The sequence below is a fragment of the Athene noctua genome, chromosome 8, assembly GCF_965140245.1.
Source record: "Athene noctua chromosome 8, bAthNoc1.hap1.1, whole genome shotgun sequence".
In the NCBI taxonomy this organism is placed as follows: domain Eukaryota; kingdom Metazoa; phylum Chordata; class Aves; order Strigiformes; family Strigidae; genus Athene; species Athene noctua.
The window spans coordinates 10245146-10272694 of NC_134044.1; the positions used below are offsets into that span (position 1 = coordinate 10245146).

At 40.8% G+C, this 27549-nt stretch overlaps 1 protein-coding gene across 1 annotated transcript; it reads right to left on the reverse strand.

The window, feature by feature from the left end:
• On the reverse strand, positions 1-26759 carry WDFY1 (WD repeat and FYVE domain containing 1). Its single transcript, XM_074912259.1, has 12 exons — positions 26495-26759; positions 19555-19622; positions 17819-17892; positions 16554-16608; positions 15085-15235; positions 12334-12446; positions 9635-9761; positions 7935-8040; positions 5557-5658; positions 4684-4814; positions 3553-3661; positions 1-2835 (listed from the first exon to the last, which is right to left on the reverse strand). The coding sequence occupies exons 1-12, from the start codon at positions 26629-26631 to the stop codon at positions 2776-2778; spliced, it is 1233 nt and encodes a 410-aa protein (XP_074768360.1). The 5' UTR covers positions 26632-26759; the 3' UTR covers positions 1-2775.
• Between the last annotated feature and the right edge of the window lie 790 nt (positions 26760-27549).

Sequence of the window (27549 nt, forward strand, 5' to 3'; positions counted from 1 at the left end):
TGAATATCAAGAAATATTTTATTGTACATGTAATCAAAGTTTAAAAAACAGACAAGAAGGAGCAAGGGACAGATTTATCTACCATCTCTTAACTATGCAGGGTACAGAAATAGAACTAGTAAAGAATTAGCACATATTAGTACCCTTTTCTCCCCTTCCCTGCCCCAATGAAGGAGGTTATACAAGCAAGATTAGTAATGCTTCAAATCAAGCCTTCTCAGTAACTGCACACTGGAGCTGACATAGTTGAAGTATGTTCATTTTCATGAGAGAGTATGTGCCTTCAAAACAGTTGTTTATGAACAAAGCACTATCTCTTTAGTGGTTTGTAAGCATTACTCATTCAACACCAAGAGTATATTTAAATGACTAATGATTTAGCAGCCATAATTATCTTGTTATATCTGAACTGACACTATCTTTAAGTATATCAATTATAGAAAATAGATTCCTTAGGTTTAACAATATGTAGTAGAGAATATATTATATAGTGGCAAAACCATAATGTAAAGAAGCAGAGGAAATAGTCACAGGGAAGGGGGGAGCTGCATGCTGAGCAGGGGGCACACTGACTAATCAGAACTAAAAAAAAGTGAAGCTCAGGAGTGCTAGCTGCAAAAGAGTTACATATCAGTATCATTGGTGTAAGTTTCAGAACGTCTGGTTTGAAAAATATGCTATTCATCCTACATCTACATCAATCTCCCATCTTAACTCATGACCCTACCACAGTTGGATCTTGAACAGTTCTGGCAGTGAAACTCATGTTCTGCCTTACATGCACAAAGGAGAAAGTTTCCATTCTCTTCCTATCTGGCTCTGGAAGAAGTCTGAAAGTAAACGCAGAGCATTATCAGGGCTTACTCACCCCTCCAACAACTCGGTTTCCTTCCTAATTCACAAGGGTGAAGGCCTTCAGAGAAGAAAGCTGCAACTTTTTTCTAGTACAAGCTGATATTCTCTCAATAGCTTATAAATAAGCCTTCACAAAAACGTAAGCTATACGGCATGTAGCAAGGGATGAATGCAACCAGTGCAACAAGTGCTAAATCCCAAACTGAAGGCAAGACAAGTTTTGGGATTCCCACAAAAGAAGGCTTTGTTTATTCTTCAGTGGCCCAATAAGCCTAGCAACTTGAAAGACACTTTGCAAAACTTCCAGAAAAGGCCCATGGAAAGGTAGACAAAGCCAGATCCAAAATTACAGTAACTAACATATTCTGGATTCTAATGTCCTTTGGAGACTATCAGCTTTTTGGCTTAAAATGCAAGTGAATCATGACATATTAATGATACCATGATCTTCATCTATTTCAGCCTACAGCATGGTCCAGTGCAGATTATTAGTGTCAAGTTAACATACCTAGGACTTGAATTCACTAACACTCATAGCACCACTTGATTGTTGCTGTAAATAAAGACAGGCCAACCCTTAAGTCCTCTGCCAGAAAGAACCTTTGACAGTTGTGCAACACCACCAGGCCAGCTGACCTAGCCACATTTTTTTGCCCTCACCACACATGCTTCTGTTTTCAGAAAAATCTTAGCTCCAAGCTTAAACTCTGTGACATATCACCTACTTTTGAAGTTTCGAAGTAAGTTCTCCTTTACAGTGTTCAAATGTAGGAAATTCACACAACTGACAGACCAATTTATTAACAATATCTCACTAGTTATTTCCTGTACATGCCAACTGCACAGTTGTAAAAGCCTCCCAGCTCTTCTTCATAGTTCTCAGCTTTGTAACAGGAAAGGATCAATATAGATTTTCAGAATTAACGGACCTAGGTGCAGGGAAAAAAGCAGCTGTTCTGTACCTCAGTAATTATTGCTCACTTCAGCAGAGACAGATTCCCTACCATTAAAGAAACATCAGCCTTTCCACAGGAAAAAGTCTCTAAAATTTAGCTGGCCATTTTTTCTTAGCCATTACATTTAACAAGGCAGATTTGCTTAGCTTCCCATTCCAACAGCATTACAGAGTTGTCAAAGTATATGGCTCATACCTATGGCCTGTCTTTAAAGTAGAGTAGCTGGGCTGCACATTTTCATAAGAACTACAGAAGTTTATTAGCTGTGCTAAAACACTAAAGAACCTAGAATTGTTTGAAGACTCACCAGCTACCTAAACACAACAGTTGTCCCACACAAGTTATTCCACTGTTAACTGAACTTGAAGACAAACACTACAAGAAAGCCAATAAAGGAAATCTTGTGTGATAAAAGGTTCTATTACTATCTCATCTGAAAGAAGCTACCTGCCACTTTGAAGTATCTCCTCCTTCCATAGGAATAACCAACATACCTTTTGGAGGCAGTTTAGACAGTGACTGCTCAAAAGTATTTCTACAGAACTGCTTTTTGGAAGAGAGAATAAGTTATTTTACTATTTGCACAAGTTGAATTTACTACACTCGTTTTACTCCAATAATGTTTTAGCTACAAGGTATCTGTACAAGATATATCAGCAGAGATAGCACATTGTTAACACTACATATGTAAACCGAGAAACAACAGGTCCTTTCATCAAGGTGTCATATTGCAGGTAAGCCATTTTACGTTAGTCCAAGAGCTGTGAAACTGCACTTCCGCACCGAGGAGATTCCTGGTGAGCCCAACAGAAAAGCCGTGCTCTACAAAGGTGACTGTCCATCCTGGAACAGCAGCAGGAGAAGAATCAAGGAACCAGTGTTTGCGGTAGTATTCTTAAGAAGGATTCCATTCATTCGGTGCATATTGCTGTACATAAGGTGCATAAACCTGTCAGGTATGAGATCAGCGTGAAGAGAAGCCAGTTGCAAGGCTGCAACCAACTACTGGCGTCATGTCCCAGATCTGGAAGAAAATATTGTGGAGAATTAACAGCATTATAATAAAGACCTAAGAAACAGTTCTCTAAGAGGCATAGAAGCAAACAAAGACCTCCCTGGACACAAGGTAACAAATCCTGTTTAAACTATACTTGAAGAAAATGTCATAAAGAGTTAAACCAGCCTTACAAACCGAAAGCCAAACTAAGGGCTCAAGAGAGTCTTCTAGCAGTTCTCTGTAAGTCCATTTTAAAAAGTGCTATGCAATTTGTTATAAACATGCTTACAGGGATGGACCGGAACAGTCTCAGTTCTGACATGCATGGTGGATGTACAGCTTAAGCACAGCAAGATTCTACATCAGTCTGACTTCCACATCACTGACTCCCTAACCAGGGCTTTTAGGGGCAATGCTCCAAGAAGCCAGGGAGCTCAGAGTAAAGGAAGCCAGCACTTTTTACATCACATCCATATCTTTAAGGCTGCTGGCAGATTCCCCTACTGGTGAGGCCTACTTTGTTTGTCCAGAGGACACCAACAGTAACCAGTTCTGACTCCACACAGTGGAGTCACAGGCCATCTCCTTGTTCAGGTGCAGGAAGAACAGTCTGCGACAAATACAATTCTTGCTGCCCACAGCAGTTAGCTTTGTAGCAACAGTTGTCAGAAAGAAAAAAAAAAAAAATACAAACATTAGGTCTCCATTAAATATCTCTAATGCAGGAAAGAGGTACATGAATACCTTCACAATCCGGTCACTCCCACAAGTCACCATTAGCCCTCTGGAGATGTCCATGGACATGTGTGAAATGTTGTGTTTTCCTTCATGAAAGGTTGCCAAGGAAGTACGGCTGCACAAGAACAATTCAAATGAAAGCCAGCCATCAGATGAAACTTGATGGCACTACTACAGCAGTGCAAAACAAACTTACAAGAAAATTAAGTTGCTCGAGCACTACTAAATCAGTCCTGAGAACTAAAGTGCCATATTAAAGGGGACAGAATTCAATTCTCAAGTCATGCTAAGGCATTGCCTGTGTAGTTATACAGGTGTGACATTTCCTGGCCTTCCGCAGCCTGACTGTTAATAATACTAGAACAGAGACACTGCATTAGTAAATAATTCTACTCTCGGTTAGAAGTCAAGCTCAGCTACATTTTTTCCTCCCGGCTATAATGAGTCAACTAGGGCACAGCACCTTCCTTTTTCAAAAAAACACAAACAAACAACCCCACCACCACAAAAAAAAAAGCACAAACACCCCCAAAATTGGCATCTCATTACTGTGGTCCTCTGGCACTCCAGGTGTCCAAGGAGGTGACAGGACAGTGAACAGCAAAGTGCTGTTCATATCAAGATAAAGAGAGGGTTCCTTCAGTGCTAAGAAGAGCTTAACAAGACAGCAAATGATGTTTAACCCAATTTGCTTGCACAAGCAAAATAAGGTTGAACTGTGAAGAATACTCCCACAGAAATAGTTTTCAGTAAGTGTACATGAACTAATGCATATACAACCTGGCAGCTGTGACGCGTTGTCAGGCACCCATTTAGCAATTTTAGGTGCAATCAATACCCTTTACCTAAATAGAAATCTTGAGACAAATATATTTCAACTCTAGATCTGGGCTCATGGAAAAGAAGAAATAAAGTGGATAAAAAGATTGCAATACCACATCTGATCCAAATCAGCTTACAAAGCCAACTGAGGGATCATTACTATTGCAAGTGCTTTGAGTGCCCAAGCAAAAGGTGGCCTATCAGCAGAGTGTCAGCTTGGCATGTTTTTGTAGCATTGTGTATGGATGTGGAGCAAGCACAAGTGTTTCTGCACCTCTGGAGTATTACTTTAATTTTTCACTCCTTAATACTCACTCTTCATCCTTGATTGACTCAAAACAGGAATCACAGACACGGACCTGGAACTCAAATCCCATGATTGGGTAACTTGACCGCTTGGTACTGCACTTGCCACACACCGCTTGCCCACATTTTCTGCAATGATGCTTCATGGAGGAAGAAGAAAACAAACAAAATCACAATATTGTGCCACATGACCACCTTACCAAGTGCTTACTGAACCACAACACCAAAGCTTCTGTTTTGCAATCTGTTAGGAAGTCTTCTGCTACTTCAACCAAAGAACAAGGACTTTTGAGGTCCGAACAGTACTCTTGGCCATTAAGGGGCCTCCATATTCTCCCTACCCATCCTCTTCTCCCTTTGCAAGCTCCTTCTAGGAGCAGGGGAAAAAAAAGGATAAGCAAGCAACCAAGGAAATAACAGTCTAAGAAAGTCAGAAGCAGACAAGTCTTGGTGCCTGTCCAGCCCCTCCAAAAAGAAAGCTATCTGGAAAGCTTTCACATTCTAGCCCAGTAAGAGCAGGGCTGTCACCACTTCACTGAACCAAGCACCCTACAACATGTCAGGCTGCAATCTGCTCAGTTATGGGGCACTGTGTGCCACTTAACACAATACCTGAGGATTAGCCATCTACAGCTCCAGTGCATAGAAAAATTCAAAGAAATCCAACAGAGCACTCCCAGCACAACCTGCTTTGCCCCAGCACTTTCCACAGAATATGGAAATTTCTTAGCACTGCCTAGAAGCTGTGACTTCTCAATAAAACCTCACTTCAAACCAGCAAAAATACCAACAGTTTAAAAGGTCTAACAGCTTTAGTGGTTTTCTGTTTGCATTTTGCTTAAGTGCTGGAGTACAGCTAAGCACTCAAACCAGTGGTCTCACCTGTCTCAACCCTAACGTCTTTGTGTCCCACATTTGCTTTATATTCCAGAAGAAAGGTTGTTCACACTTCTGACAGGAATCACTTTCTAGCCATTGAGGAGCCTACAGAAGAGCAAGAGATGCAAGCAATCAGAATTATTTTTCCTCATACCACAAGTTTGTTTTAAGAACCCAAAGTTTTACTTGGAAAGATGCCCTGTTTCATCTCTGGATATTACAACAGTAGATTGCCTAGGGTATAGTACATAGGAAGTTCAGAACAAAAAACCCTAAACCCAAGATTACAGTTATTTGTCACCTACACACCTCCTACGCTTTTAAAGCCCACAGCAGTATGTTATATTATTGCCTTAATAAGAAAATGAATTCAAACATCTAAGTTATTAAACTTGCTGCAGGTATTCACTGCTCTGGTTGCCTAAATGATTTTTAAGGGCTAGTGCAATCCAAGCTGTAAAAGCTATGGGGCAGTTATTCCCTCTAAGAGGGGGCATCCAGAAGTAAATTCTGGAAGTATCTTTTCTGCTTCCCAGGACTGCGGTTTGAAATAATTAAGAACTCATCTGCATTTTCCATTCTGCCTGCATCTTCATTAGGCATCCTTTCTCCCACCCACATATTTGTTCTGCCATAAATGGACTAGGACAAATTAAAATAGAGCTTTTATACATTTCAACACTCTCAGATACTCTGAGCATCCTTGTAAGGGACAGAAACAGAGGCACAATATTTTTAGTATGTAGGCTTGAATTAGAACATGTATATTCTATACAACTTTATACACCTGATGGGGAAGTCTCCCTGAAATGTGACAGGATGAAAGCTGGAAAAAAGGAAGCTTTTCTCCTTAATTCAATTATATTCTTTGTTGATAGTACTAAAATGATAGTACTGTCAGTTACACCACCATCTCACCATGAATATTTATCAATACCAAATGTCCAGTTCCTATATCTTCAACTTTATTGCACCCCCTTCCTTCCCCCATGCTAGTGCAAAATATTGTTACTGCCAACAAGTCCCGCATGGGGCATGGAGGAAGAGAGTAGAGCAAATGAGTTGCCTCTTCACCAAGTGACATGTTTTCTTTGGGTTACTTACAATAGCAGTTTTCACCTAATTGCATTTTTGAGAACACAATGAAAAACAGGATATCTTCCTGTTCTTTTCATCTTAATTTCAGGCATTAAATAGGAGTTAAAAACCTGCCAACACTACCAACACTGTTACCCACAGACAGTTAGAAGTGCCCAACATCAATAGTACAGCTGTCAGTGGAGTTACCATTACCTCTAATCAAAAGTCTGTCTTCTAGTCTTATGTGCATTAGTGTGTATTTGAAGATACCCTATAACATGACTTTGCCATTTAATAATTCAGACAGTATATTCATCATTCTTCAAACATTCGGTTTCTTTGCTTCTGGACTGGGCTCGATTATTTTTTTCCAAAAAGTTCTAAAATATTACAGCTCTTCTAAGTTAACCGTATTATTTCAGTTGTATTAAAGCTATTATTTAGAAAATCCCTTAATTTTTGCGCGTAGATCCAGAAAAGAAACAGCCACATCTTGTTTTCCCAGTTGTATTAGAAGTCAGTTCCTTGCAACTATAAAGTTTCGTAATATTACAGAAGTTTTGAAGAGAGAGCATCCTGCTGAAAAATCTTAGGAGCATCACATACAGCATTTAGTGTGTTTAAGGTGACAGTTCAATGCATGTCAAGAAAACAGTTCTTGCTTGACACTTGCCTTTAAAGAAAAACAACAGGGCAAGGAAGGCTAAGCCTTTATGGGGCAACCAAAACTACCTCCTATAATTATGGTTTAATCAAAGACAGTAGTAATATACATCTTTTCAGTTCCTATGATGGATATGAACTGATGCAGAAAGAAAATGCATGGCTGGCTCAGCTGCTGTCTGCTGAGGTCTTTATAAAAAAACGTTGCTTGGGGACTGAATCTCTATATTCTGAACTGCATCTCAAAAACAGCAGCTCACTTCTTCACGTGCTTTGACATGAGTTAATAACTTATTTCAAGACTGGTGAAGCACAGTCCACTGGTGTCTTTGCTGCAAAAGCCTGCCTGCTTTAGAGTGTTCCAGCAGCAAGGGCTGTAGCCATTTCAGTGAACATGTTGTCCCATTGAGAGAAGACTCTAAGCAATCGCAAGCCTGTCCTGCACTTCTGTCCTGGGAATCCATCTACTACAATGCAGTATGGACAGCCACTAGAACAGAACAATATTTTAGTAATATCACTCAGCCTTAAAGTTTCAGGCAACATGAGGAAACCAGCCTGCAGAACTGACTAAGCCAAGCCACAGCAGCCTCAAAAAAACCCCAAAACCAAGTCTTTGACTTAGGACATGATCTTACCTCTTCACGGCTGATATCCATGTTCCAAACAGCAATTCCCCCATCAGCTGAACAAGATACCAGCTGCCGTGTCAGCTGGATGTAACAGATAGCCTGCACCTTGTCACTGCAAAAAAAACCCAGACACTATTTACCCATACGTGTTTAAACAAAGCTGTTTCCCAGCAAACCCCGATTTATCATTATAAAGCTACCTAGGAAGCCATAACTGATTTCCAAACACTTTGCTAACTCTAAGCAGAGCTATGAAGACAACTGAACAGATGCTGTCACCTAAGCACTACCCTAGCATCAGGATGTGTTTTTATAGGCTTGACCAGAATACCAGAAGTACAGTTCCTTGTTAACATTTACTAGCTGTAAGCATTAACAGTTCGCTGAGTGTCAACTGGCTCAGAGTGTGCGTGCAAATACTCTTCTGTGTTGGCAAGTAGAGCCAGTTATCAAAACAGAGACAACTGGAAATATAAAGAGAAATATTTGTTTCAAGATACAGCTGTGAAGCAGACAGGGCTTCCACTTTTGCTAACAAATCACAACAAATAAGTCTGTAGCTGCAAAGCAAAGCATGCATTCACCAATAAGTTTAATCCTAAACAAAGTCATGGCAAAATAAAAGTCTACCCTAAGAAACTAACAAAAGATCACAACAGTATTAGACTGCTTTGCAACATCTAAGTTGAATTTAGAAAGTCATTCTGCTTCTCAGAAGAACTTACTTTCCCATTCAGTATGAAGTTTGATGCTAAGTGTGATGTTTGAAGAGAAACTAACAGTGTTAAAAGTCTTCACCAGGACACATGATGCAGCAGTAACAGCAGTATAAAGTCCTCCAGTCACTGACTTCAGTTACTTTTTTGTAACCAGTACTCTATTATTAGTTCTTTAGCCATAAAACTAAATCCTCAAGATTTAACAACAGTTATAGGGCTAAGGCTATCAGTCTTGATCAAAGGTGGATGGAGTCATCTATGGAATTAGACAAGAGGAGAATGCACTATACAAATAAATCTTTAAACATAAACAAGATCTCTACTACCACTGCATTTCTAAACAGAATATATCTTTAGTGGTGAACTGCCTGTCAGACTGAATTAAGGCCCTAGATTTTAAAATGGCAGCTAGTGTTGTGTCTCTCAAAAAAAAAAAAAAAAAGAGTTGATTAAATACAGACAGCTACTTAATCCACAGAACAGTGGAGATGTGACATGCTTTTCTGAAGTTGAGGGACCAGCCCTGTAATTTAGCCAATTAGTTTATCACCTCACTGATAGGAAGAGACAGAGAACAGGAACATATTGAAGCTTATTCTACATGGGTACACAAACATACATTAGGTTTCTAGTCCCACCCTCACAGGCAACTAACTCAGTGAAGTATTTACAATACAGAAGCATGCAACTTTTACATAAAGTCCAAGCAAGATGATTTAGGATTTTTACCCACCTCTTTCTATAACCTACTTTCATATTATGTTCTTATTACCCAAGGTTTAGAAGTATCAAACATACAACAAAATTTTATCAGTAATGCTTTCCTAGTGCTGATTATCCTTCTTCTCCCTCAAAGTTCTCAGAGTTCTGCAAAAAGTTGTTTTCCACATTACTCAAAGATTCAAATATCTTGCCATGCTATTTAGTTTTCCTAGGACTTTGTGTTCATTACAGAACATGTAGGAAAAATAAGACACCATTACATACTGATGTCCCTGGAGCAGCAGTGTTCGCCCCTTCCTTCCACCAATATCCCACATGATAATGCTGTGATCAGAGGCACCTGAGAAGAGCAGTCGTTGAACAGGATCCCACCACAGGGAAGTAATACTTCCTAGGAAAGAACATTCAGCAGTTAGATCTAAGGGAGCCACTCCCTAACACAATGATGCTCTTCTGGGTCATTAAAGTGAAACCTGAGGTACTCCCTTACTACAGTAACAGACATTGAACCCTTAAGGCAAAGGACAGCATGCAACAGCAAAATATGGTCCTGCTAGAGAGGCAAAGAGCAAAACATCAGAAAAAAAAAAAATCAACAGAACAAAACATCCCTAAGAAGAAAGTTAGATACAAAGCATAAGCCAAAAAGTTCAAGTTACTGGCCTTCTGCCCCTTGTATTTAGGTAGTTGGTTTTAAGAGTCAGCAGGCTGCTATGTGATCTTTGGAAGATGAAAAGTACTAGAACTTGTCAAGCAGAGAGTAGTATTTACAATAAAGTGGTTGGTCAGTGTTTGCAAGACAACATGCAGCGTTCACAAGTAAACCAACTCCCTTACAAAACAATTTACAACCTTAAAATAGTTTGAATAAGGAACTAAGTGACAGTTTCACTGCTGTTAGCATTATCTGGCCACTACATACTAAATTGCACAACTAGATTTCAGAAGGCCCAACCTGGCTGTGTACCTCATTAGTCACACATAGAAAGAAATGAGTCATCTGGCAGTATGCATGGCAGTGTAGACAGCAGACTAAAGTAATTTTGTCACTCATGACACCTATAGTTTTTAAGTTGCAGGAACATTCTATTCCCTTACAGACACATCCCTCACTTTAAAGCATCCTTCCATTGCTCAGTTGTCATCAAAAGCCTTGTTAGTCTGAAATCAAGATGAATGGTAATTATAGTACAATTCAGTCCTCTTCAGCTCTCTGGAACAAGAGATTTTTCTTGCCTCCTTTATGGCTACACTGTTATCAGACTGACCCATTTGAGAATACTTGTCTCAGAGAACAGTGAGCATCCGCACCATAAAAGGCAGTCTGAATATATATTATCACAGCATTACTCAGAGTAGGCTGTTACATATGGAGAATTCTGGAAGATGACTGTTGAAGGACAAGCTCTAAAACCATTTAAACTGCAAAGCAAACACTGCAAAGTCACAGTAAGGCAAGAACTAGGAAGGAAACAAAGTTGAAGTCAGACTTCTGAAGTCTGGCAAACAGCTGCACTCAGAGAAGAACTAGGTGTCATCCAAGTTTAAAGTTACCGAGCCTTAAGAATATTACAGAAATACCGTGGAGGTAAAAAGGTTACATCATCTCTTTTGTTTTAAGGAAAAAAAAAAGATGAAGTAGCTACTATTACACTTCAAATTTAATCACTTTTTATACTAGATCAATTCTTGTTTTGAGAATCACAGTCCCCTTGGGAACTTATATACAAGCCAAAGATGCCTGTGAATATTCAGCACTGCTGAAGCTGGTGCTTGGAAGACTACCGCAACTCGATAGAATACACACTATACATAGTGCCACGTTGAGATGTACTGCTCTCAGACTAACAATAATATGTATCAAGAAGTTGCATTTGAACACAGACTAGTGCTAAAGCATACAGAGGTAAAGGAGGCTCTATGGCCAGGAGAATTATTTGGCTCTTAACTGAATCTCAAATTCTGCTTGAAATCTGAAGAGACATTTATCATGTGAAAATCTCAACTTGCCTCCCACATTCGGAACCAGCTTTATAATTTTAGTCATCTGTAAGTCAGGAGCCTACCCAGCTTTAGCTAAGCCTACTCTATGCTTACAGCTACTAAACAAGTCAGCCTGTTCCAGCAGGTCAGAGACTCATGACCCAGTAATTCACCCCTACCCAAATGCACACTAGTCAGCTGATTTGAAAGCTGCCAGTACCACATGGGAAGAGGCATTAAGTCTTGTTTATTTCTCTCAGCATATTATTAAATTACACAGTCTTCTGTGGCTTGCATTCTTGCCTTACTCATTACAGCAGACAGCGGCTCCATATCATGTTACATACTATTTGGTTCTTCATCTGACATAAGGACTTGCTATACTACACAGGATAAGACATCTGTCTTTGACTAGACAGTTTTGATTCTAAAAGGCTCTCTAGATTTCTTGCACATAGCTTAGTTTCAGCTAAACATAGGAAACTGAATGAGTCTCATGAAGACTGATCAGAACAGCAAAATCTGCATTGGGAAGAATTAAGTGGCTTTTTAGAATCTAGACTGGACATTGCTAAAGCTGTTTTGTGTAGTATTATAGTACTACAAGGTCTTCAGAAAAAAAAGTAACATCCACATCCTTTCTTTTCAATGTTAAGGAGACTAAAGTTTTTAAAGGTGGCCATCTAGTGGCTAACTTGTGTTTAATCGAATGCATATGTTTACCTTAATTTTTCATCTGTAATAAAAATACCTGTCAGTATTGATAATGCTAAGATTTCCCCATAGTGAGAACGTGTCTGTTCTTTAAGAGATAGCCATATGTACAGCTTTGAACAGCTTTTGATAACTACTACCCTGCACTAGTTGTTTATCCAATATCTATCCTTAAGAGGTAGATATACAGCTGAATGTCTCATCCCAATTTACAAAGAGGTATTATAATATGGATCAAGTGGAATTAAGAGGAAAAGTTACTTTACCTTCATGGCCTTTGAGTGTTGTGATAACTGAGCATGTATTCTGCTCAAGCTTCAGGAGAGTGATCTGCCCAGAATAATCACCAACAAATGCGTGCTGAGTTTCATGATCATATCTGAACATCAGTCAAGGAGAAGCCTCATTTGCTCTGGATAGATAGCACAGCTGTCAGCTATGGAGTCTAAACAAACTGGAAAAGAACACTTTAATGTCAGATAAATATTTACATAACTACTTCTAAAGAGGTTTAACTATTACAGACTCCAACCCTTTTTGTCCCTTTCTTCTCATATTTCCCTACATATGCAAGTAAGATGGTATGGGAAATAAGTGAGAAAAGTTTTAGAAAGCTACTGGAGAAGCCATGAGATAATCTGTCCCCTAGTTTAAAGCAAGCCAAGTAGATTTAGACCATTTCTAGCAGATATTTGCAGAACACACTAATGATCTTCAAGAGATACCAGAACTCCTCAGACTACTTGCTGCAGTGCAGAGCTACCAGAAGGAGCACCTCACTGGACAACAGGTGGCATTCAGTCTTACCTAGTATCTGCTCCTATAAACTCTTAGTTTTCTAGGATGTTATACGAGTTGATGCCCCCAGGATGGGAAACTAAGCTACAAGGATGCTGAACCTCTACAGGTAGTTCACCTTACAGTGGAAGTATACTCCCACAGTTAGGCGAGACCATTTAATTTCTTATTCTGTCCTCTGCATTTTGAAGTGTACTGAAGCAGGTCCTTGACCACAGTATTGAAGACTGAACTGTATTTCAGAAAGGGTTCTGTCATTTAACACCAACATAAAAGCCACACCACATCCTAACATGGGATCTATTATACATCATCACAGTTTTCCAATAATCAGGTTTTGTCACTATGTAACTACTGTCTTCAGAAACTAAAGCATAGTAAACTGGATGGAACTAGATCATTTGCCACCTTTAGAAGACTTGCTATTCAGGATATAAGCAAGAGCTATGAAAAACCCATACAGCTGACACCACATCATCCAGGAGTTGTGTATAAATTCACCTGTCCTCCCGGAGCCACACAAAAACACAAGCAGCAGCTAGCAAAGAAGCCTATCCTACACAACAGAAAAGACTAACTGAACGAGTCAGTGTACCAAAAAACCCACCACAAGTGAAAAAGCAGAAGTTTTGCCATCTGATGACATTCTGAAATCTCTTAAGCCTTCAGAATCTTGAGATAAAAAATTAGCTTTCAACAAATCCACTAAGTCCCTGAACATGTGAACCTTTCTTCATCTTGGAAGTTCAGGCTACCATTATTCCCACTAATCCAGTAAAGAACAGACACTCTGCTGTGTTTTTCAGAAGCTTATACATATGATTATTAACAAATAACTCCTAAGGAACCTCCTGACAGGGAGACCAACCACCTAGTACACAGACCAGAAAGCTAGTTCTTCCATACACAAGTCCAAAGGCAGGATCAGTTACAATGCATTTTCATATGCCATGGTCTTCAGTGGAGGTTTATTAACTTGGTAGAAAAGGTCATATTCTTTTCTCCATTTTCATACTAAACTGTTCCCTTATTTGCAAGTGTTCGATACAGAACCCACAGATTTCAAACAGTGAGGCTCAGAGGCACCAGACTCTTCTGCGAGCTAGTCTCCTAACACACACACACACACCACACCCCCCAACCAGTATTAACCCAGTTCTGTGCTGTATTCAGCTGAGGTGAGCTGTACATAAAATGTTTTGAGGGACACAACCCCCCTGGAACTCTAAAACAAGGACAGCAAAAAAGAGCAACAATACAAACCTGTCAGCTCTTCAGTCAGTAAGGCAGGGTCTGCATAGATGGGAGATCTCAAAAGGCTAGACATGCTGCTGGCAACCAAGCAGTTAGCATTCCTCCTAGTTTCTTAGCACCGCACAGATATACAGCAATTCAAGAGAGGTCTTTATTTTTTCAAGAGATGCAGTTGACCTCTTTCACCTTTTGAATCATGCCACTTCCACATTACTGCCATTAATCCTCATACACCAACCAGTATCTAGATGTGGCTGGACAGTAATTGTAAACTGCCACCATTAAGAAGTACTAAAAAATAGCTTTCAAATTTAAAGTATTTAACTCATGCTCAGAAGTTTTGATATATGAACTACATTTTAAGCTACTGGGTTTGTAAATCTTTTCCATAGGATAAAGAATGCCCTGAAGTACTTACAGCTGAATAGACAACTGCAGTTCTTAAGATACAAATGCTACAGTTAAATGCCATTTGCAGAAAAGCAAATCGCACACAAACAAATTACTACTAGTAATCAATAAAGTTTCAGTGTACCCCATAGCTTAAAGATAGAAAAGATTAACATGAGCAAAGGTAGAAAAATTAAAGCAGTCCAAAGGGCTTTCATGATGTTTCATGCCCTAAAAGGACTCAAATGCACACCGGCATCCATTGAAACAAAGTGACTTGTCTAGGAATTATACAAGACAGGCTATAGATAGTTACTGATCACTTCCACAAGATACTACAGACAAACATCTCAAAATCAGGAACTAGTACATACTACAATTTCTGTAACTCAGGGTCTCTACTGCCTAACAACAGCTAACAGAAATAAAGGTATTAAACACCTAATCAGTGTAAGGGTTTGCAGACTTGCATGGCAACTCACACTAGCTTTTTACATGAAAAGGGGGAACAAACTAAGCTGAATGAACAAAGTACTCTTCCAGTTTCAGGGTAGCAATCGTTTTTCAAAGGATACTGTAGACATGAAGCCCAAGAGGTGAAATAATGTCTCCCCAGCATACTCCCGCTCCTGGTACACATCCAGCTGATACACTTGTCATGACCAGTGCTGATAACCCACTCTGATGTCAAGCAGAAAGTAATAGCAGACACTCGATTCTGATGAGCTACGGGAAGAAAAAGATTCTGGGTAATTTTTCCTAAAAATCTAAGTGATGTGTCCTTATGTTCTAATTCAGACACACACAGGTTGAAAATGATATCCAAGCAATGCCCCAGGGAGATGTTTTTACTATCATGGACTTGCCTCCAGGTTGAATTAAAAGGTTAGCATTGTTCAGTTTGGTATTTGCCATCCGAATAGCTTAAGTGAACCAAATATGTCAGCTAATTTAAGTTTTTCTCCCACTGAGAGAAAAGAGAGTTCATCCCAGATACTCAAGATGCTCTGGTTAAGGAGCAGGCAAACCCTTAGTTTCCTCTAGTTAGGCCAGGACTTCTGGGGAGTAATGTAACACCTCTAAAAACCTTAATTGCTTTAAGTGCCTATTTTCCTGACCCCAGGGGACCTATGCTCATATTTATGCTTTTAAGCACCTGAAAGTCTATCTAGTCCACAGCATTCAAACTGCTACCTGTGATAGCAACCAAATCCCACACAGCTTTGTTTAGAATACTGTCACTAAGCAAGGTATAACATGAACATTAGAAAGAAGCCCCCTCTGTCCTCCAAGATGCAAATACTTCCTTTGACTGAGTTGTCAAGTCATCTTCCCTTGGATAAAGGGAGGTTTTGTTGCTTTAAGAACAAGGTCTTTTTCTCCTAAACAAGAATGTTGCTTCTATCAGTGTCAGGGAGTCATAAGACAAACTGCACTTTGTTTCGCTACATCATCTGCAGTCTAAGAGTCTCCTTCAGGCCTTCCATATTAATATTTCAACCAATTGAGTTCTGTATTTCTTTTAATGATGTGCAGACAAATGTTGAATTTAGCATCTCCATAAATATTAGAACAATTCCTATTCCCCATGTACCTGAAAAGTACATCCCTATTGCTCTGCTAAGATGACAGACAGGGCAAGGACTCTTACCTTCAGTTAGAAGTAACTAAGCCCAGTGATTACAAAAAGTAAGAATGGAAATTGCAAATACCAAAATGCACCTTTAGAAAGCTCTTACCCTAACATTCATGCAGTATAACTACTCCACTTGAAGAGCAAAATCTGAGCTCACTAGTTCTGGCTCATTACACTCGCAGACCAATGATGTGCTGAACTTAATGACTGCAATTCAGACTCAGCTGACTGACGATTACTCAATAACAATATCTTATGACAGTTATCCCCAGCTAAGTGTCAACTAGAAGGTCAGTCAGATTTAAAGTATATTTGGACTTGATTAATCTGTGATGATGTCCAGTTTCCTAAGCATTTTAGATGCCTCCCCTTCACACAAATGTTAGTGTACACTGGTTAACAGTTTACCTGGATAGGTCTTCACAAAGTTCATCTTATTAAAGTCCTCTGAAATATGAAACTCCTAAAAGTAAAGTGGAACTGTTAGAAAAGATACCACAGTGACATATGCAATATTGATATCCAAAAAAAAAAGCAGTAATCTCACTGGCCAAAATTTGCATAGCAGCAGTGTATCTCACTAAAAACTCACAGTTTCTCAGGCTGGAGCATAGCATACCAACATACCAATTGTAAATTAAAGTTGTTAGTGAGCTACATTTTCAACGCTAAGCATCCTTTCAGAACCAAGATTGCTGAAAGGAGATTATAGGAAGAGGTATGATCTAATTTGACCCCAGCAGGAACAAACAAAACTGTATCTTGTAATATTTAGGATTTAAGTATCTGAGGCTTTATAATGGACAAATTTAAGAGAAAGTATTCTCTATTTGATCCATTAGGCTTACTGAAATTTTAAAAGTCTCAACTTACAATTTCAAGTGGTTATCACTAGAATCACTACTCTATGTAGTTCTGTGTAGGCTATTCACAGTAGTTATCAGTAGAATCACTATGACATTCATGCAGTACCCTGGCTCCTTACAGAAGAGTTATTATTTTGACCTTATTTTCACAGAGAAAGGAAGCCATTAAAGCATCTGAGAGTCACAAGTCACCCCTCCTTTGCCAAGAAAGAGGGGGAAAAACACAGACCCACTTTTTGTTCTGCCATATGTATCTGCTCTCCAGGAGAGGGAGAGCAATTACAGCAAGAGTATAGAAATACAGAAGGAAGACTTCCAGAAAAAAGAAAATCAACCCTGCCTCTTGTAATTTTAGAGCTAGCGTTGAAATTTCCATATCATAAAGAGATCTGCAGCAAGAAAATTCACAGACTTGTGCATGGTGAGATACAGGCAGATCCATACTTCTAGACAGATGCAAGCTAGCTGCAGTTCACAACCCGTTAGTGCACCACTGTGGCACTCTGCCCAGCTTCAGGTACTCCTCAAAATAATTCCCTGAAGAAGTGTAATTGTCTGGGTCAGCTGCTACACTAATGGCTCAATGACTTCTTGAGGCTATCTGGCTCACATTTAGCTAGAAGAACCCTTGTTTATTTGCAGTCCTCCCATGTACATCTCAGGTGAACTGCCAAGAAGTTCACCCATTTAGCAGTAGCTGCATTCCAAAAAGAAGGCAAAGAAAACAGGTTATCGGCTGCCAGCAACACCTAGTGCTCACAGGTGCAATTATCACCTAGATTCTGAAGAAAAATCCCAGCAACTTACCATGATAGCCCCATTATCCTGGCCCACAAATATTCGTCTGCTGTCATGATGATAAGCCATGGCTGAACATGGTGCTGTCAAAAAAAAGCAAGCACGCTACAATTACTGAAATAGCAGTATTAGGATAAACATGACTTATTAAAACCAATTCTTTCACTCAGGACAAAAAGCTGTTTAAGTAGCTTGATAGAAATTAGCCTGCACATAAAATGTTCCTTGGTAGGACAGTTAAATTCCCAAATGTGAAGCTGAGGAAAGGTACATTACTACAATAACTCAGATATACCACTAGGAACCATATACAAACATGATTTCCTCCCACAAGGTGCAACACAGTAAGAGGAATTTTACCCAGGCTGTAAGCCTAGCTAGCAGCAACAGCATGTGCAGCTGGTTAGACTTAAGAACTTGAGCTCACTAAAATTATCTTAAATGGAGCCCTGAGTTGTATCCAGGAACAATATTCCATTCTTTACATTTGAGGACTGTATCATTAGAGAGAATAAACTGCTAGACAAATATGTAATTGCACATCAACTTCATACAGAACCACGTCTCAACATATGCAACTTTAAAAAGACTCATATTTTTGAGGTAACATACTATCTCTTTTAGCAGAAAACCTCTGAAGACCTACTTCCCTTTTTGAAATTAGGTTAAAAATAAATGTGAAAAGCAATGACAACAAAGTTACAGCAGTGTCCTAAAGAAAACTTTCCAAAAAAATTTCAGTGAAGAACGTCCTCATTAAACTTGCAGATTACAAGGATGAGAAGGATATAGTGTTCTAAACTAGTACCTTCTCCAAGACCTTCAAATTGTGGCCTTGAAGGTGTTTTTATAAATTTAAAGCCAGACAGGACAGTGTGGAATATTACAGTGGTCATATTGCGTAAGGACAAGTCCATCCCTTGGAATTACCTACAGGCACACTTCATTTTGTATAAACCTTTTTAGAGTACAATCTGAATAGTGTATTTATGAAATTGATAGATGTAGTAGCTTCTGTAATTTAGACCAACTGTTGGGAAAAAGAGGATTACAGTTGGCATTTCTAATCTAGATCGTAGGCTACTCAGCTTGCAGTTGAAAAAAAACAGAACATAAAGGAGTCCAATTCTTTGGTCTTCATTTAACATTTGTATTCAAATTACTACAGAAATCGTAATTCCGAAGACTATCCTTTGTTTCTACAATGTTTTGTCATTGTATTCCCTCTTTATATATGGGATGTGTTTAGGTGGCAACTCTACATTAAAAAAGTTACAGCAAAGCACCCAGGCTGAGTGGTTTCAAACCCAAAAAAGCACACTGACATTCAATATCTACTCCACACTAAAGCTGCTACTCAGTATTGCTTTCACAGTTATCTAAATGCTGAAAAAAGAAAAAGAAAAAAATACGCACACCTTGGAAAGCAAAGAATATTCTTATGTCTGAACTTTCAGCTAGTGGTTTGAAAAGCTCACTTAGGAGACAAGTTACTTGCCAGCATTTGAGACATCTACAGCTGCAGATGCATAGAGATTTACCTGTTGAAGGATCTGGTTCTGACAGAATACTGCCTTAGATCTCATCCACTATGCAGCTAGTTTCAAATTAAAGTCTGAGCTAGAGTTGCTGCAAAGTTCCCAAATTTACAATCACTGAGTGAATCCAGCACTTGGCAAAACAGCACAGGTACAAAACCCATGCTATGTTTGGCCATCACTTACCTTCTCCAACATTGTACTTACATGACATGGTGTGATAGATGCTGGGCCAGTATTGTCCACTGTCTCTCTTCAGCCATACTCGTATTGTTCTGTGTCATGGGAGTAGAGGAAGAAGACAGTTGTAAGTGCATCATCCTTTGCATCTGACCCAGCTCATTGACTATATATCAGCTCCAATCCTCTCAGCTTCTGTGCTACTCAAACATAATAGAGGAACAACCTCTAAATAATCGTACTCTGACATAACAAGAATAAGAATACTAAGAATAGCCACCCTTGGATTCTGATGTTTTCTTCAAAACTATTTATACGTTGAGTTTTAGTAAGTATGAAATGGAAATACTATTTCAGCTCCCCTCAGAAATTGCTACATCCCTTTAATTCCTTCTCCTTGACTCTGGCTGATTTAAGTCAAATTCAAGTTGCAGGAACTTTCCAGCTTTGGCAGAGCAAACCACAATTTATTTTATAGCAGATTAAGTGTTCGATGTGTTTGAAAAAAAATAACTGTAAATCATTCTGTTATGGAAGTCTGAAGTTTTGAATTTTTACAGCTTCCCTGTACAACTCATCTTCAGCAAGCCAGATACTGAGTATTAGTAACAAGCACCTGACCCTCCAGACCAAACACATTACTGACATCTCCATCCCCAAATATTGATGTATGGATCCACAGGGGACATCATATCTAGTTCAGTATTATTTCCTCTTAGCCATGCTTCTACTCCCTCATGTACAAACACAAAGGATAAAAAACATTAGCAGCACTGCTACTTCACACTGCTCCTCTGGCCTAAATGCGAACAGGATTGATTAGCCAGTCAAATGGGAATTGAAAGTTGTTGACCAGACACTGGGACAGAATGCTAAGGCTATTTATAAAACAGTTTTTAGTAATCAGGCCTTGGAAGGAAAGGAAAAACAGTCTTGAGAACATTTAGCATGATACCACTCTCATGACCGCCAAATCGTTGGGAGTAGGGACATAAGAGAATCAGCAAGGAGTGGAAAGTTACTGTCAATTAAAAACATTCCCACATCAGACACATTTGAAGGGAATCTACATCAAGAAGTTAAGAGCAGACATGCAGTCAGTGTTAAGGTTATTTTAGGACTACTTGAAATTTCCTCTCCAAACCATTGTTCGCCTTCTTGTTGCTGTTTGAATCCAACTTCCTCATTCCTAAATGGAAACCGAAATGATCAGTAAATATGTGTACCAGGACACACTGTCAAGAGACTTAATTAAGACGAGCTGTTCTATTTACTTTTAACTAAAAAAAGTCCTGGTATTTAGATGGTTTTAGAAAAAAAAAAACTAGGGGATAGATTTGCAAAACATCATACAGTACTGCCAGTAAAAGTTTAACAAAAAGAGGACAGGAGAGGACTGGTATCTTGCATCAAGACTAGAACTTTTCAGGTTGAAGACAAAGGTAGCATTCCAATTTTATAACATTGAAGCGCTTTTCTTTAAAAGATCACCCAAAAATAAAGCAGACAATGCTCACCCTTAATGTACTACTTTCCTTTTCTAAAACTTGAAATCAGTACAACTGAGTACACACTGCCTCAAAACAATGACTTTCAGCTTTTGAATCAAGTTCAGTGGCAAATGCACATTATTCCAGGGCATTAAATATTTTGCATTAAGACTGTCTCTTAAAAGCTATCACTTCCCCTTTACAATAATCAACACCCTGCCCCACAGTCAGAAAGTTAACACTTCAGAAAAGCAGCTGTAATTTCTTGGTAACATGAGGAAATGAAGAAAACAATGCTTCCAAGTCATTCTTCTGATGCAAATGCCAGTAGTAGCACAGGTTAGCACCTATATATTTTTAACGGCTTTTTAATCCGTTTTTTAAAACAGCTCCATCATATCTAACTTCTAAACATCTCAAATGGTAGCTTTCCACCACTAATTCAAGTCTTTCATGGATAGCCAAAATAATGGAATTATTTTTGATATAAAAAGACTAGGAGGTATTGTAGTGCTATCATGCCTTGCTGATTTTCCCAAAGTAGATTTGTTTCCTTTCAGTATTCTGATCGATTATACTAAACTAGGAATTAATGTAAAAGCAGCAAGGAATTGCTGCTTCTAAGCAAATTATTTCCTGGAAGCATAATTTGTGCACTGATCATCAACAATACAATCCTTCACTAAAGTTGAGAATATAAGCAAATAGCTGCAAGAGTTAGCAAAGTTAACTTCTGAAAGCTTCTTATTTTGGTTTAAGATTTAGACTTCACTAGCCTCATGCTTGCAAAAATAAGCTGTCAGACAGCTGTATATCTAATTATACAAAGATCTGACCGAGCAAAATCTGAAGAGATTGTTTCACAGTAGTCAGCAAATAACCTGTGCCAAAATCCCACTTCTCAGTTCCCTCTCCTACAGACCTGTTGTGGTGCATCTCTGTTTGCTAGACAAATTAATTTGTGAAATATCAGTTCTAGCTTAAAGGACTAGAGAAGTCCTCCAGTAATGCTGCTTCCACAGTTGTCTCCTAAAATGAAACTGTTTTATTACGAGAACCACCATATCAACCCTTGAGTCTTAGCACTCTTCTCAAAACCTGGTCTTTATTTAATGAAGAAGCCTGTGCTCAGTACCTGAGAAGAGCTGGCTACCACTCCACTTTCCTTAAGCATTCCCTATTAAGGGCCTAGAAAGACACAGGTTTGTTCTGACAGCAGTCTCAGCAAGGATGTAAAAATACTGAAACTCATTAAGGAGCACCCAGAGACAGATACACACTTTTTAAATCACTGTAGACTCAGATATTTGAAAGTGGCAGGAAGAAGTAAAACAAGACTGAAAAAGACCTCCAAACACATTTGAGTATTGAACCAGAAGTTGCCTTCAGCTGGAAAGCACGCACATTTATAGAAGAGTAATTCAAAGAGGGTGTTTTATTTGGGTTTTTTTACATACTATAAAGAAACACATACACGAAAGCCATGGTTAAGCAATACTGTGTGGCCTTACCAGTTTCCAAGGATTTTTATTGTTCTCAAATTGCTGTTTCTTTTACACAGTAAGCACCTAACAGTACCGAAGAAAAAATACGGGGTTTGAGAGCAAAGAAGATCCTTCAGTGTTTCAACAGTATTTGTGCTCATGCCACATAAGCTGCCCTCTAAAACCCAAATGCATGTATGTCAGGGAGAAAGAAGTGATGAAAGATTAGCAGGCAAATCCAAACTTGCTACAATACCAGCACTGCAGCAAGTACTATGGAGCTACACTAGTCCTGTTCCAAGAACTGCATCGTGCCAACACCTTCAAACCACTAACTTTCCTATCTGAAATCAATCACTAACAATTGTTTTCCTAGCAAGATCAGAAGATGGCATTTTTCTGGTAGCCAAAATAAACCAGAAGTATTTAGACTGCTACTGACTGTGTTCCCAAAACAGCAGTAGGGATCTGGTTTAATCACAGTGCAGTGCAAGCTCAAGGACACAGATTGCAGTTGATGCTTTTAATCAAATTTCTGCTCACCAAAACATTAGTTTTGACCAGTATTTGAGTTCCATAACTGAAAAAAACCCTAACACCTCAACTTAAGCAGCAGTTGCAATGCAGTAGTAGCTGCTGATGGTCACATTCAGATGTGCTAGTGACCCTAGAGATCCTGTTAGCCTGTGGTAAATAGAATACCTTCATCTTGCATTTAGAGTCTTGTACACTAGTTTATCATCCCTCAGGAACCCCAGCTACAGATGGGAAACACTCATCTTGCCTTAGTTATTAGTCTACTGAGAACAAGGACAATAAGGCTAAGTCCAGAGATTTGCCTGTACCACAGATCTGTGCAGCCCACCCTGGCCTATCTCTGCTCTGAGAAAACACGAGCCAGCCTTGAGCAGACAAATCTAACTCACAACTGGTACCTGATCTGGCTGCCCAAGCTGAGGGACACACTGCAACAATTCCAAATACTGTCTTGGAGCCAGGGTCAGGCAAGATGCTCAGAGGGACACAGAGTTAATCAGCCTTTCTAGATAAGTTTTGAGAAAGCTTCACAGATGGCAATTACCCTGCTGAAAAATCAGCTTGGGAAAAATAACTATTTAACTCCTGCAGGTATTCTTTCTTGCTTTTTTGGTTTCAAAACTTAAGAAAACCCACTAGATTTTTACTGGTATGCACGGATATACCATTGGCATCTTTTGTACCCTAAAAAAAAGAAACCAAACATTACTTCTCATTCCTTGAAATATAATTTAAAATAGAAAGAATTCCAACTCCTCTCACAAGAGGATAAGCTACAACATTCCTGGAGAATGTTTGTGCACCAATATTTTCCTCACTTAACTTGTAAACACATTCCTCTGACTGGTTATTATGAAATACTTGACAGCCTTAGCAGTATTAAGATGTAATAAAAAATACTCTGGCCCTACTCTTTTGGTGTACACAGCAGCTCTTTAGCTTCTTGGACTCTGTACTTTGCTTGCTGCTAGCAGCATAATCAGTTATGCAGTATTAACACCTACACCCTGTTTTTAGTGAACAAACAGGAGAGCAGTAAGTTTGATAACATATTAAACTGTAGGTGAAAGATACACGAGTGAGTAGGCTTTGATGTACTGTAGGAAGCATCCCAGATTAGAGGTAATACAGTGCAACAATTTCTGAAAGTTTAAAAGATCTAATTAAACTCCCAGAGTAAGGCAGGCTACACAAATTTTGCTTTGAATCCAAAGCTTCTCTTAGAAATTTACACACACCAAAGGTGGGTAACAGCCTCCACTCTCCTTGCACAGGTCTGTATCTGACATCAAAACTTGCCCAGATAAAGATGCAGCTGCATCCTTGGCTTTTCTCAAAACAGTCTACGCATGCAGATTCCTACCCTTCAGCATTAGACCTTTAAGTTTAAAGCCTGCCTTTGTGTGCTACAGGCAAGCCTCTGCAAGCCTGTACCATGAAATTACGTTCAGGTTTAACTCAGATGTGAACTCAAAAATTGCTGATCTTCCCTTCTCTCCTTCAGGAAGTGCATCAAAACAAATTGAACACAATTTAAGATTCAGCCCACACTGTCACCCAAAAAGCCAACTTCATCCTGCACAATACTAAGATACCAGAACAACCGCATCTAAGAGTGCAATAAAAAGGAAGCTTCTCAGTCTCATCCAAAACTTGTTATCCAACACATACTACAGATAGTCATTTCTACAGGAAAGGAAGAGACCAACCAAGTCAATCTTTCGATCAAAGCCAGAAAACGTACATAACACATCCAAGTGTCACTGCTTGCTGCAAGCTATGTACAATTACTGCTGTGGTTCAACAAGAAGCAGTACATACTACTGCTTTAAAGGGTCAAGATTTAAATCCTACTGCTTTTACATAGGCAAAATTTTTCCTATACAGATTTTGTTGCTTTAATGCCAGCTAATGAAAAACTAGTATCTGGTAAACTTCACTTAAGCAAGGACGAGTTTACATCCTTTGCACTTGATCTGTTGCCCTCTCCCCCAACTCCTGAATGCCCTGGCTAACAGGAAGCTTATAAGGTTAGCATGTGCTGTCACTAGCTGGTCAGTTTGCTCTTTTTGACTTCAAAATAAATGCCAGAAAACCTAGTTTATCAGTTCAGGTAACATCATAGCTCTGCTGACTTTTAGTAATCGTACTCCACTGTTTCTCACAAGGTCAAGCTTTTCAAATGAGAATTCATGCAAAATTAGTACAAATTCAGTTTTAAAATGTTATAACAGTAAAATTATCCCCCGCTCCTTCCCCTACATCTCAAAGAATGCACTTTCATACTTTAACATGCTTTGAAACACTGCTGCAGTTTCTGGGCAGGAAGTCTTACAAACGATGCTACTCTTCTCGTTTAAATGTCACTTTCCACATAGCACAGGGGAAATTCCAGCTCTCGACACTACACTGCACAACCCGTATTCCTCTCCTAGCCGACAACCCCCCGTGCTACCTGCTTCCTCATTTCCACTTTTGTTTCATCTGAATAACGCCTTAATGACATTATCAGGTTTTGTCACAGATATTTCACATATTATGTGAGCCAGTACTGAGGACGAGGATTAAACTCCAAAAACATCTTCCCTTCCAACCAGAAACCACTGTCCTCAGCAGCTCATCACCACTGCTCCCCTCAGATCTGCTAACTCACTCCCTGAACTGTTTCAGACAGAAGGAAGCAGAGACCTTCAGACTGAGCCATCAGAACGGGCTTGGTTTGACTGAAGCAGCTCGGGGAGCTCCAACTCTCCTGACAGAGACGAGAAGCAGTAACGTACCTACAAGTGATTTAGCCAGCTAAAGGCAGGGGAAAACATATTCCCCCATTTTTCGTTCAGCCCACGGCCAATGCAGAGCCCCTTTACACACACAGACGAGTTGTGCTTTTCCATCTCCTTCGCAGAGGCTGGAAAGCACGCATAAAGTACAACAGCTTTTTCCCATCAGCAGGGGAACGCTGTCAGCTCCGCGCTCCCACGCCCCGCTCCCACCCGCAGCCGGGCGGGCTGAGCCGCTGCCTCCCTCCTCCAGCGGGAAGCCGGCTAATGTTATTTTCCTCCCTGGGACTCCAGCTTCGGTTATTTCCTTATGGCTCCAGGCAAAGAGTCATGGCCGCACGCCTCCTGGCAAAGTTACAGTGTAAAAACCGATTTCCCCCCGCACCCCGCCCCGGCGCTACGCTTCCCCAACTCCCGCCTTCCGCTGGGACCGCGCCGCCCGGTTCCGGGGGCTCCGGGAGCGGGGGGCTGAGCCCCAGCCCCACACGGAGAGCCGAGGGAGGGGAAGGGAGGGGAAGGGAGGGGACCCGACCCTCCGCCGAGGGGCCGCCCGGGCCTGCCCTGCCCGCCCGCTCCCGCCGCCCCGGCCTAGCCCCCCGCCGAGCCCCCCTGGGGAAGCGGGCCCCGAGGGGACGCGCCGCCCCGTGAGGCGCCGCGGCCGGCGGCCTCCGCTCACCTGTCCTCGCTGGCCGTGATGACCCCGTCCTCCTTGGGGATGAGGAGCGCGGCGCTCACCACGTCCTGGTGCCCCTCGACCTTGCTGAGCAGGACGGGCCGGCTGCTCTGCGGCCGCGAGTGGATCTCGGCCGCCATGTTGCCGCGGGCCCGGCCCGGCGCCCATCAGCTGACGGCGCGGGGACAGCCCGGCGGCGCCCTCACGCTGCGTGGAGCGGCGCCGCCCCGCCGGGCCGAGCTGCCCCGTGGAGCGGCGCAACCGCAGCCGCGCGCCGCGTCGCTCCGGCGCAGGGCGGGCCGGGGCGCGGCGTATTCTCTGGAATAGCAGGGCCGGCGGGCCGTATGTCGTGGAAGAGCGGGAAAAGCACACCTGGCTCGGGGCGGCCGGCGGGGCCCCTGGCAGCCTGCCCGGCCTGGGGAAGCGTCACCTGCACAGGGCTGTGGCTTCCCAAGGAGGGGAAGGTGCCTTGGGCTCAAACACGCATGCCCGTGGTTTGGGCTGTGGGGCTGGCTCTGCCTTCCCCTCCACAAACCGCAGAGCTCTGGCTTAGGAAAAGCGCTGCTGTTAGAGCATTGCCGGGATCCTGGGGACCCGAGGAGCCCCCCCCGCCGCTCACCGCCCCTGCCCAGCCCGCCTGGGGCCACGACAAGGCAGCAAAGAAAAGGATATTCCCCCTGGATCAATTAATGGAGGGATATGGACTGAGGAAGGATGTGGAGTCACAGGAAATATATTAGCTAGTTTCTTTATGCCTTTTAAACTAGAAGCAGCTGTAAGCCTTTATCCTTCAAGTTCTTAAGCAACTGGATTGTGCATGTGAATACTGTCCACGTAGTTAGCTAACCAACAGCAGAATTCCTCCCCTCAGCCACACTTCCAAGGCACTGGTGGTGCTCACACATTTGAGTCTAATCTTGAACCAGAACTCCTGATTGTCAGGTTACTAGAGCTAGTCAGGACCCTTCTCTGTGAGCAGAGACGTAGTTTCTAATCCCAGATCTAGCAAATATGTGAAAATTAGAACAACAGTGTGTCTGGACATAACCAACACACAC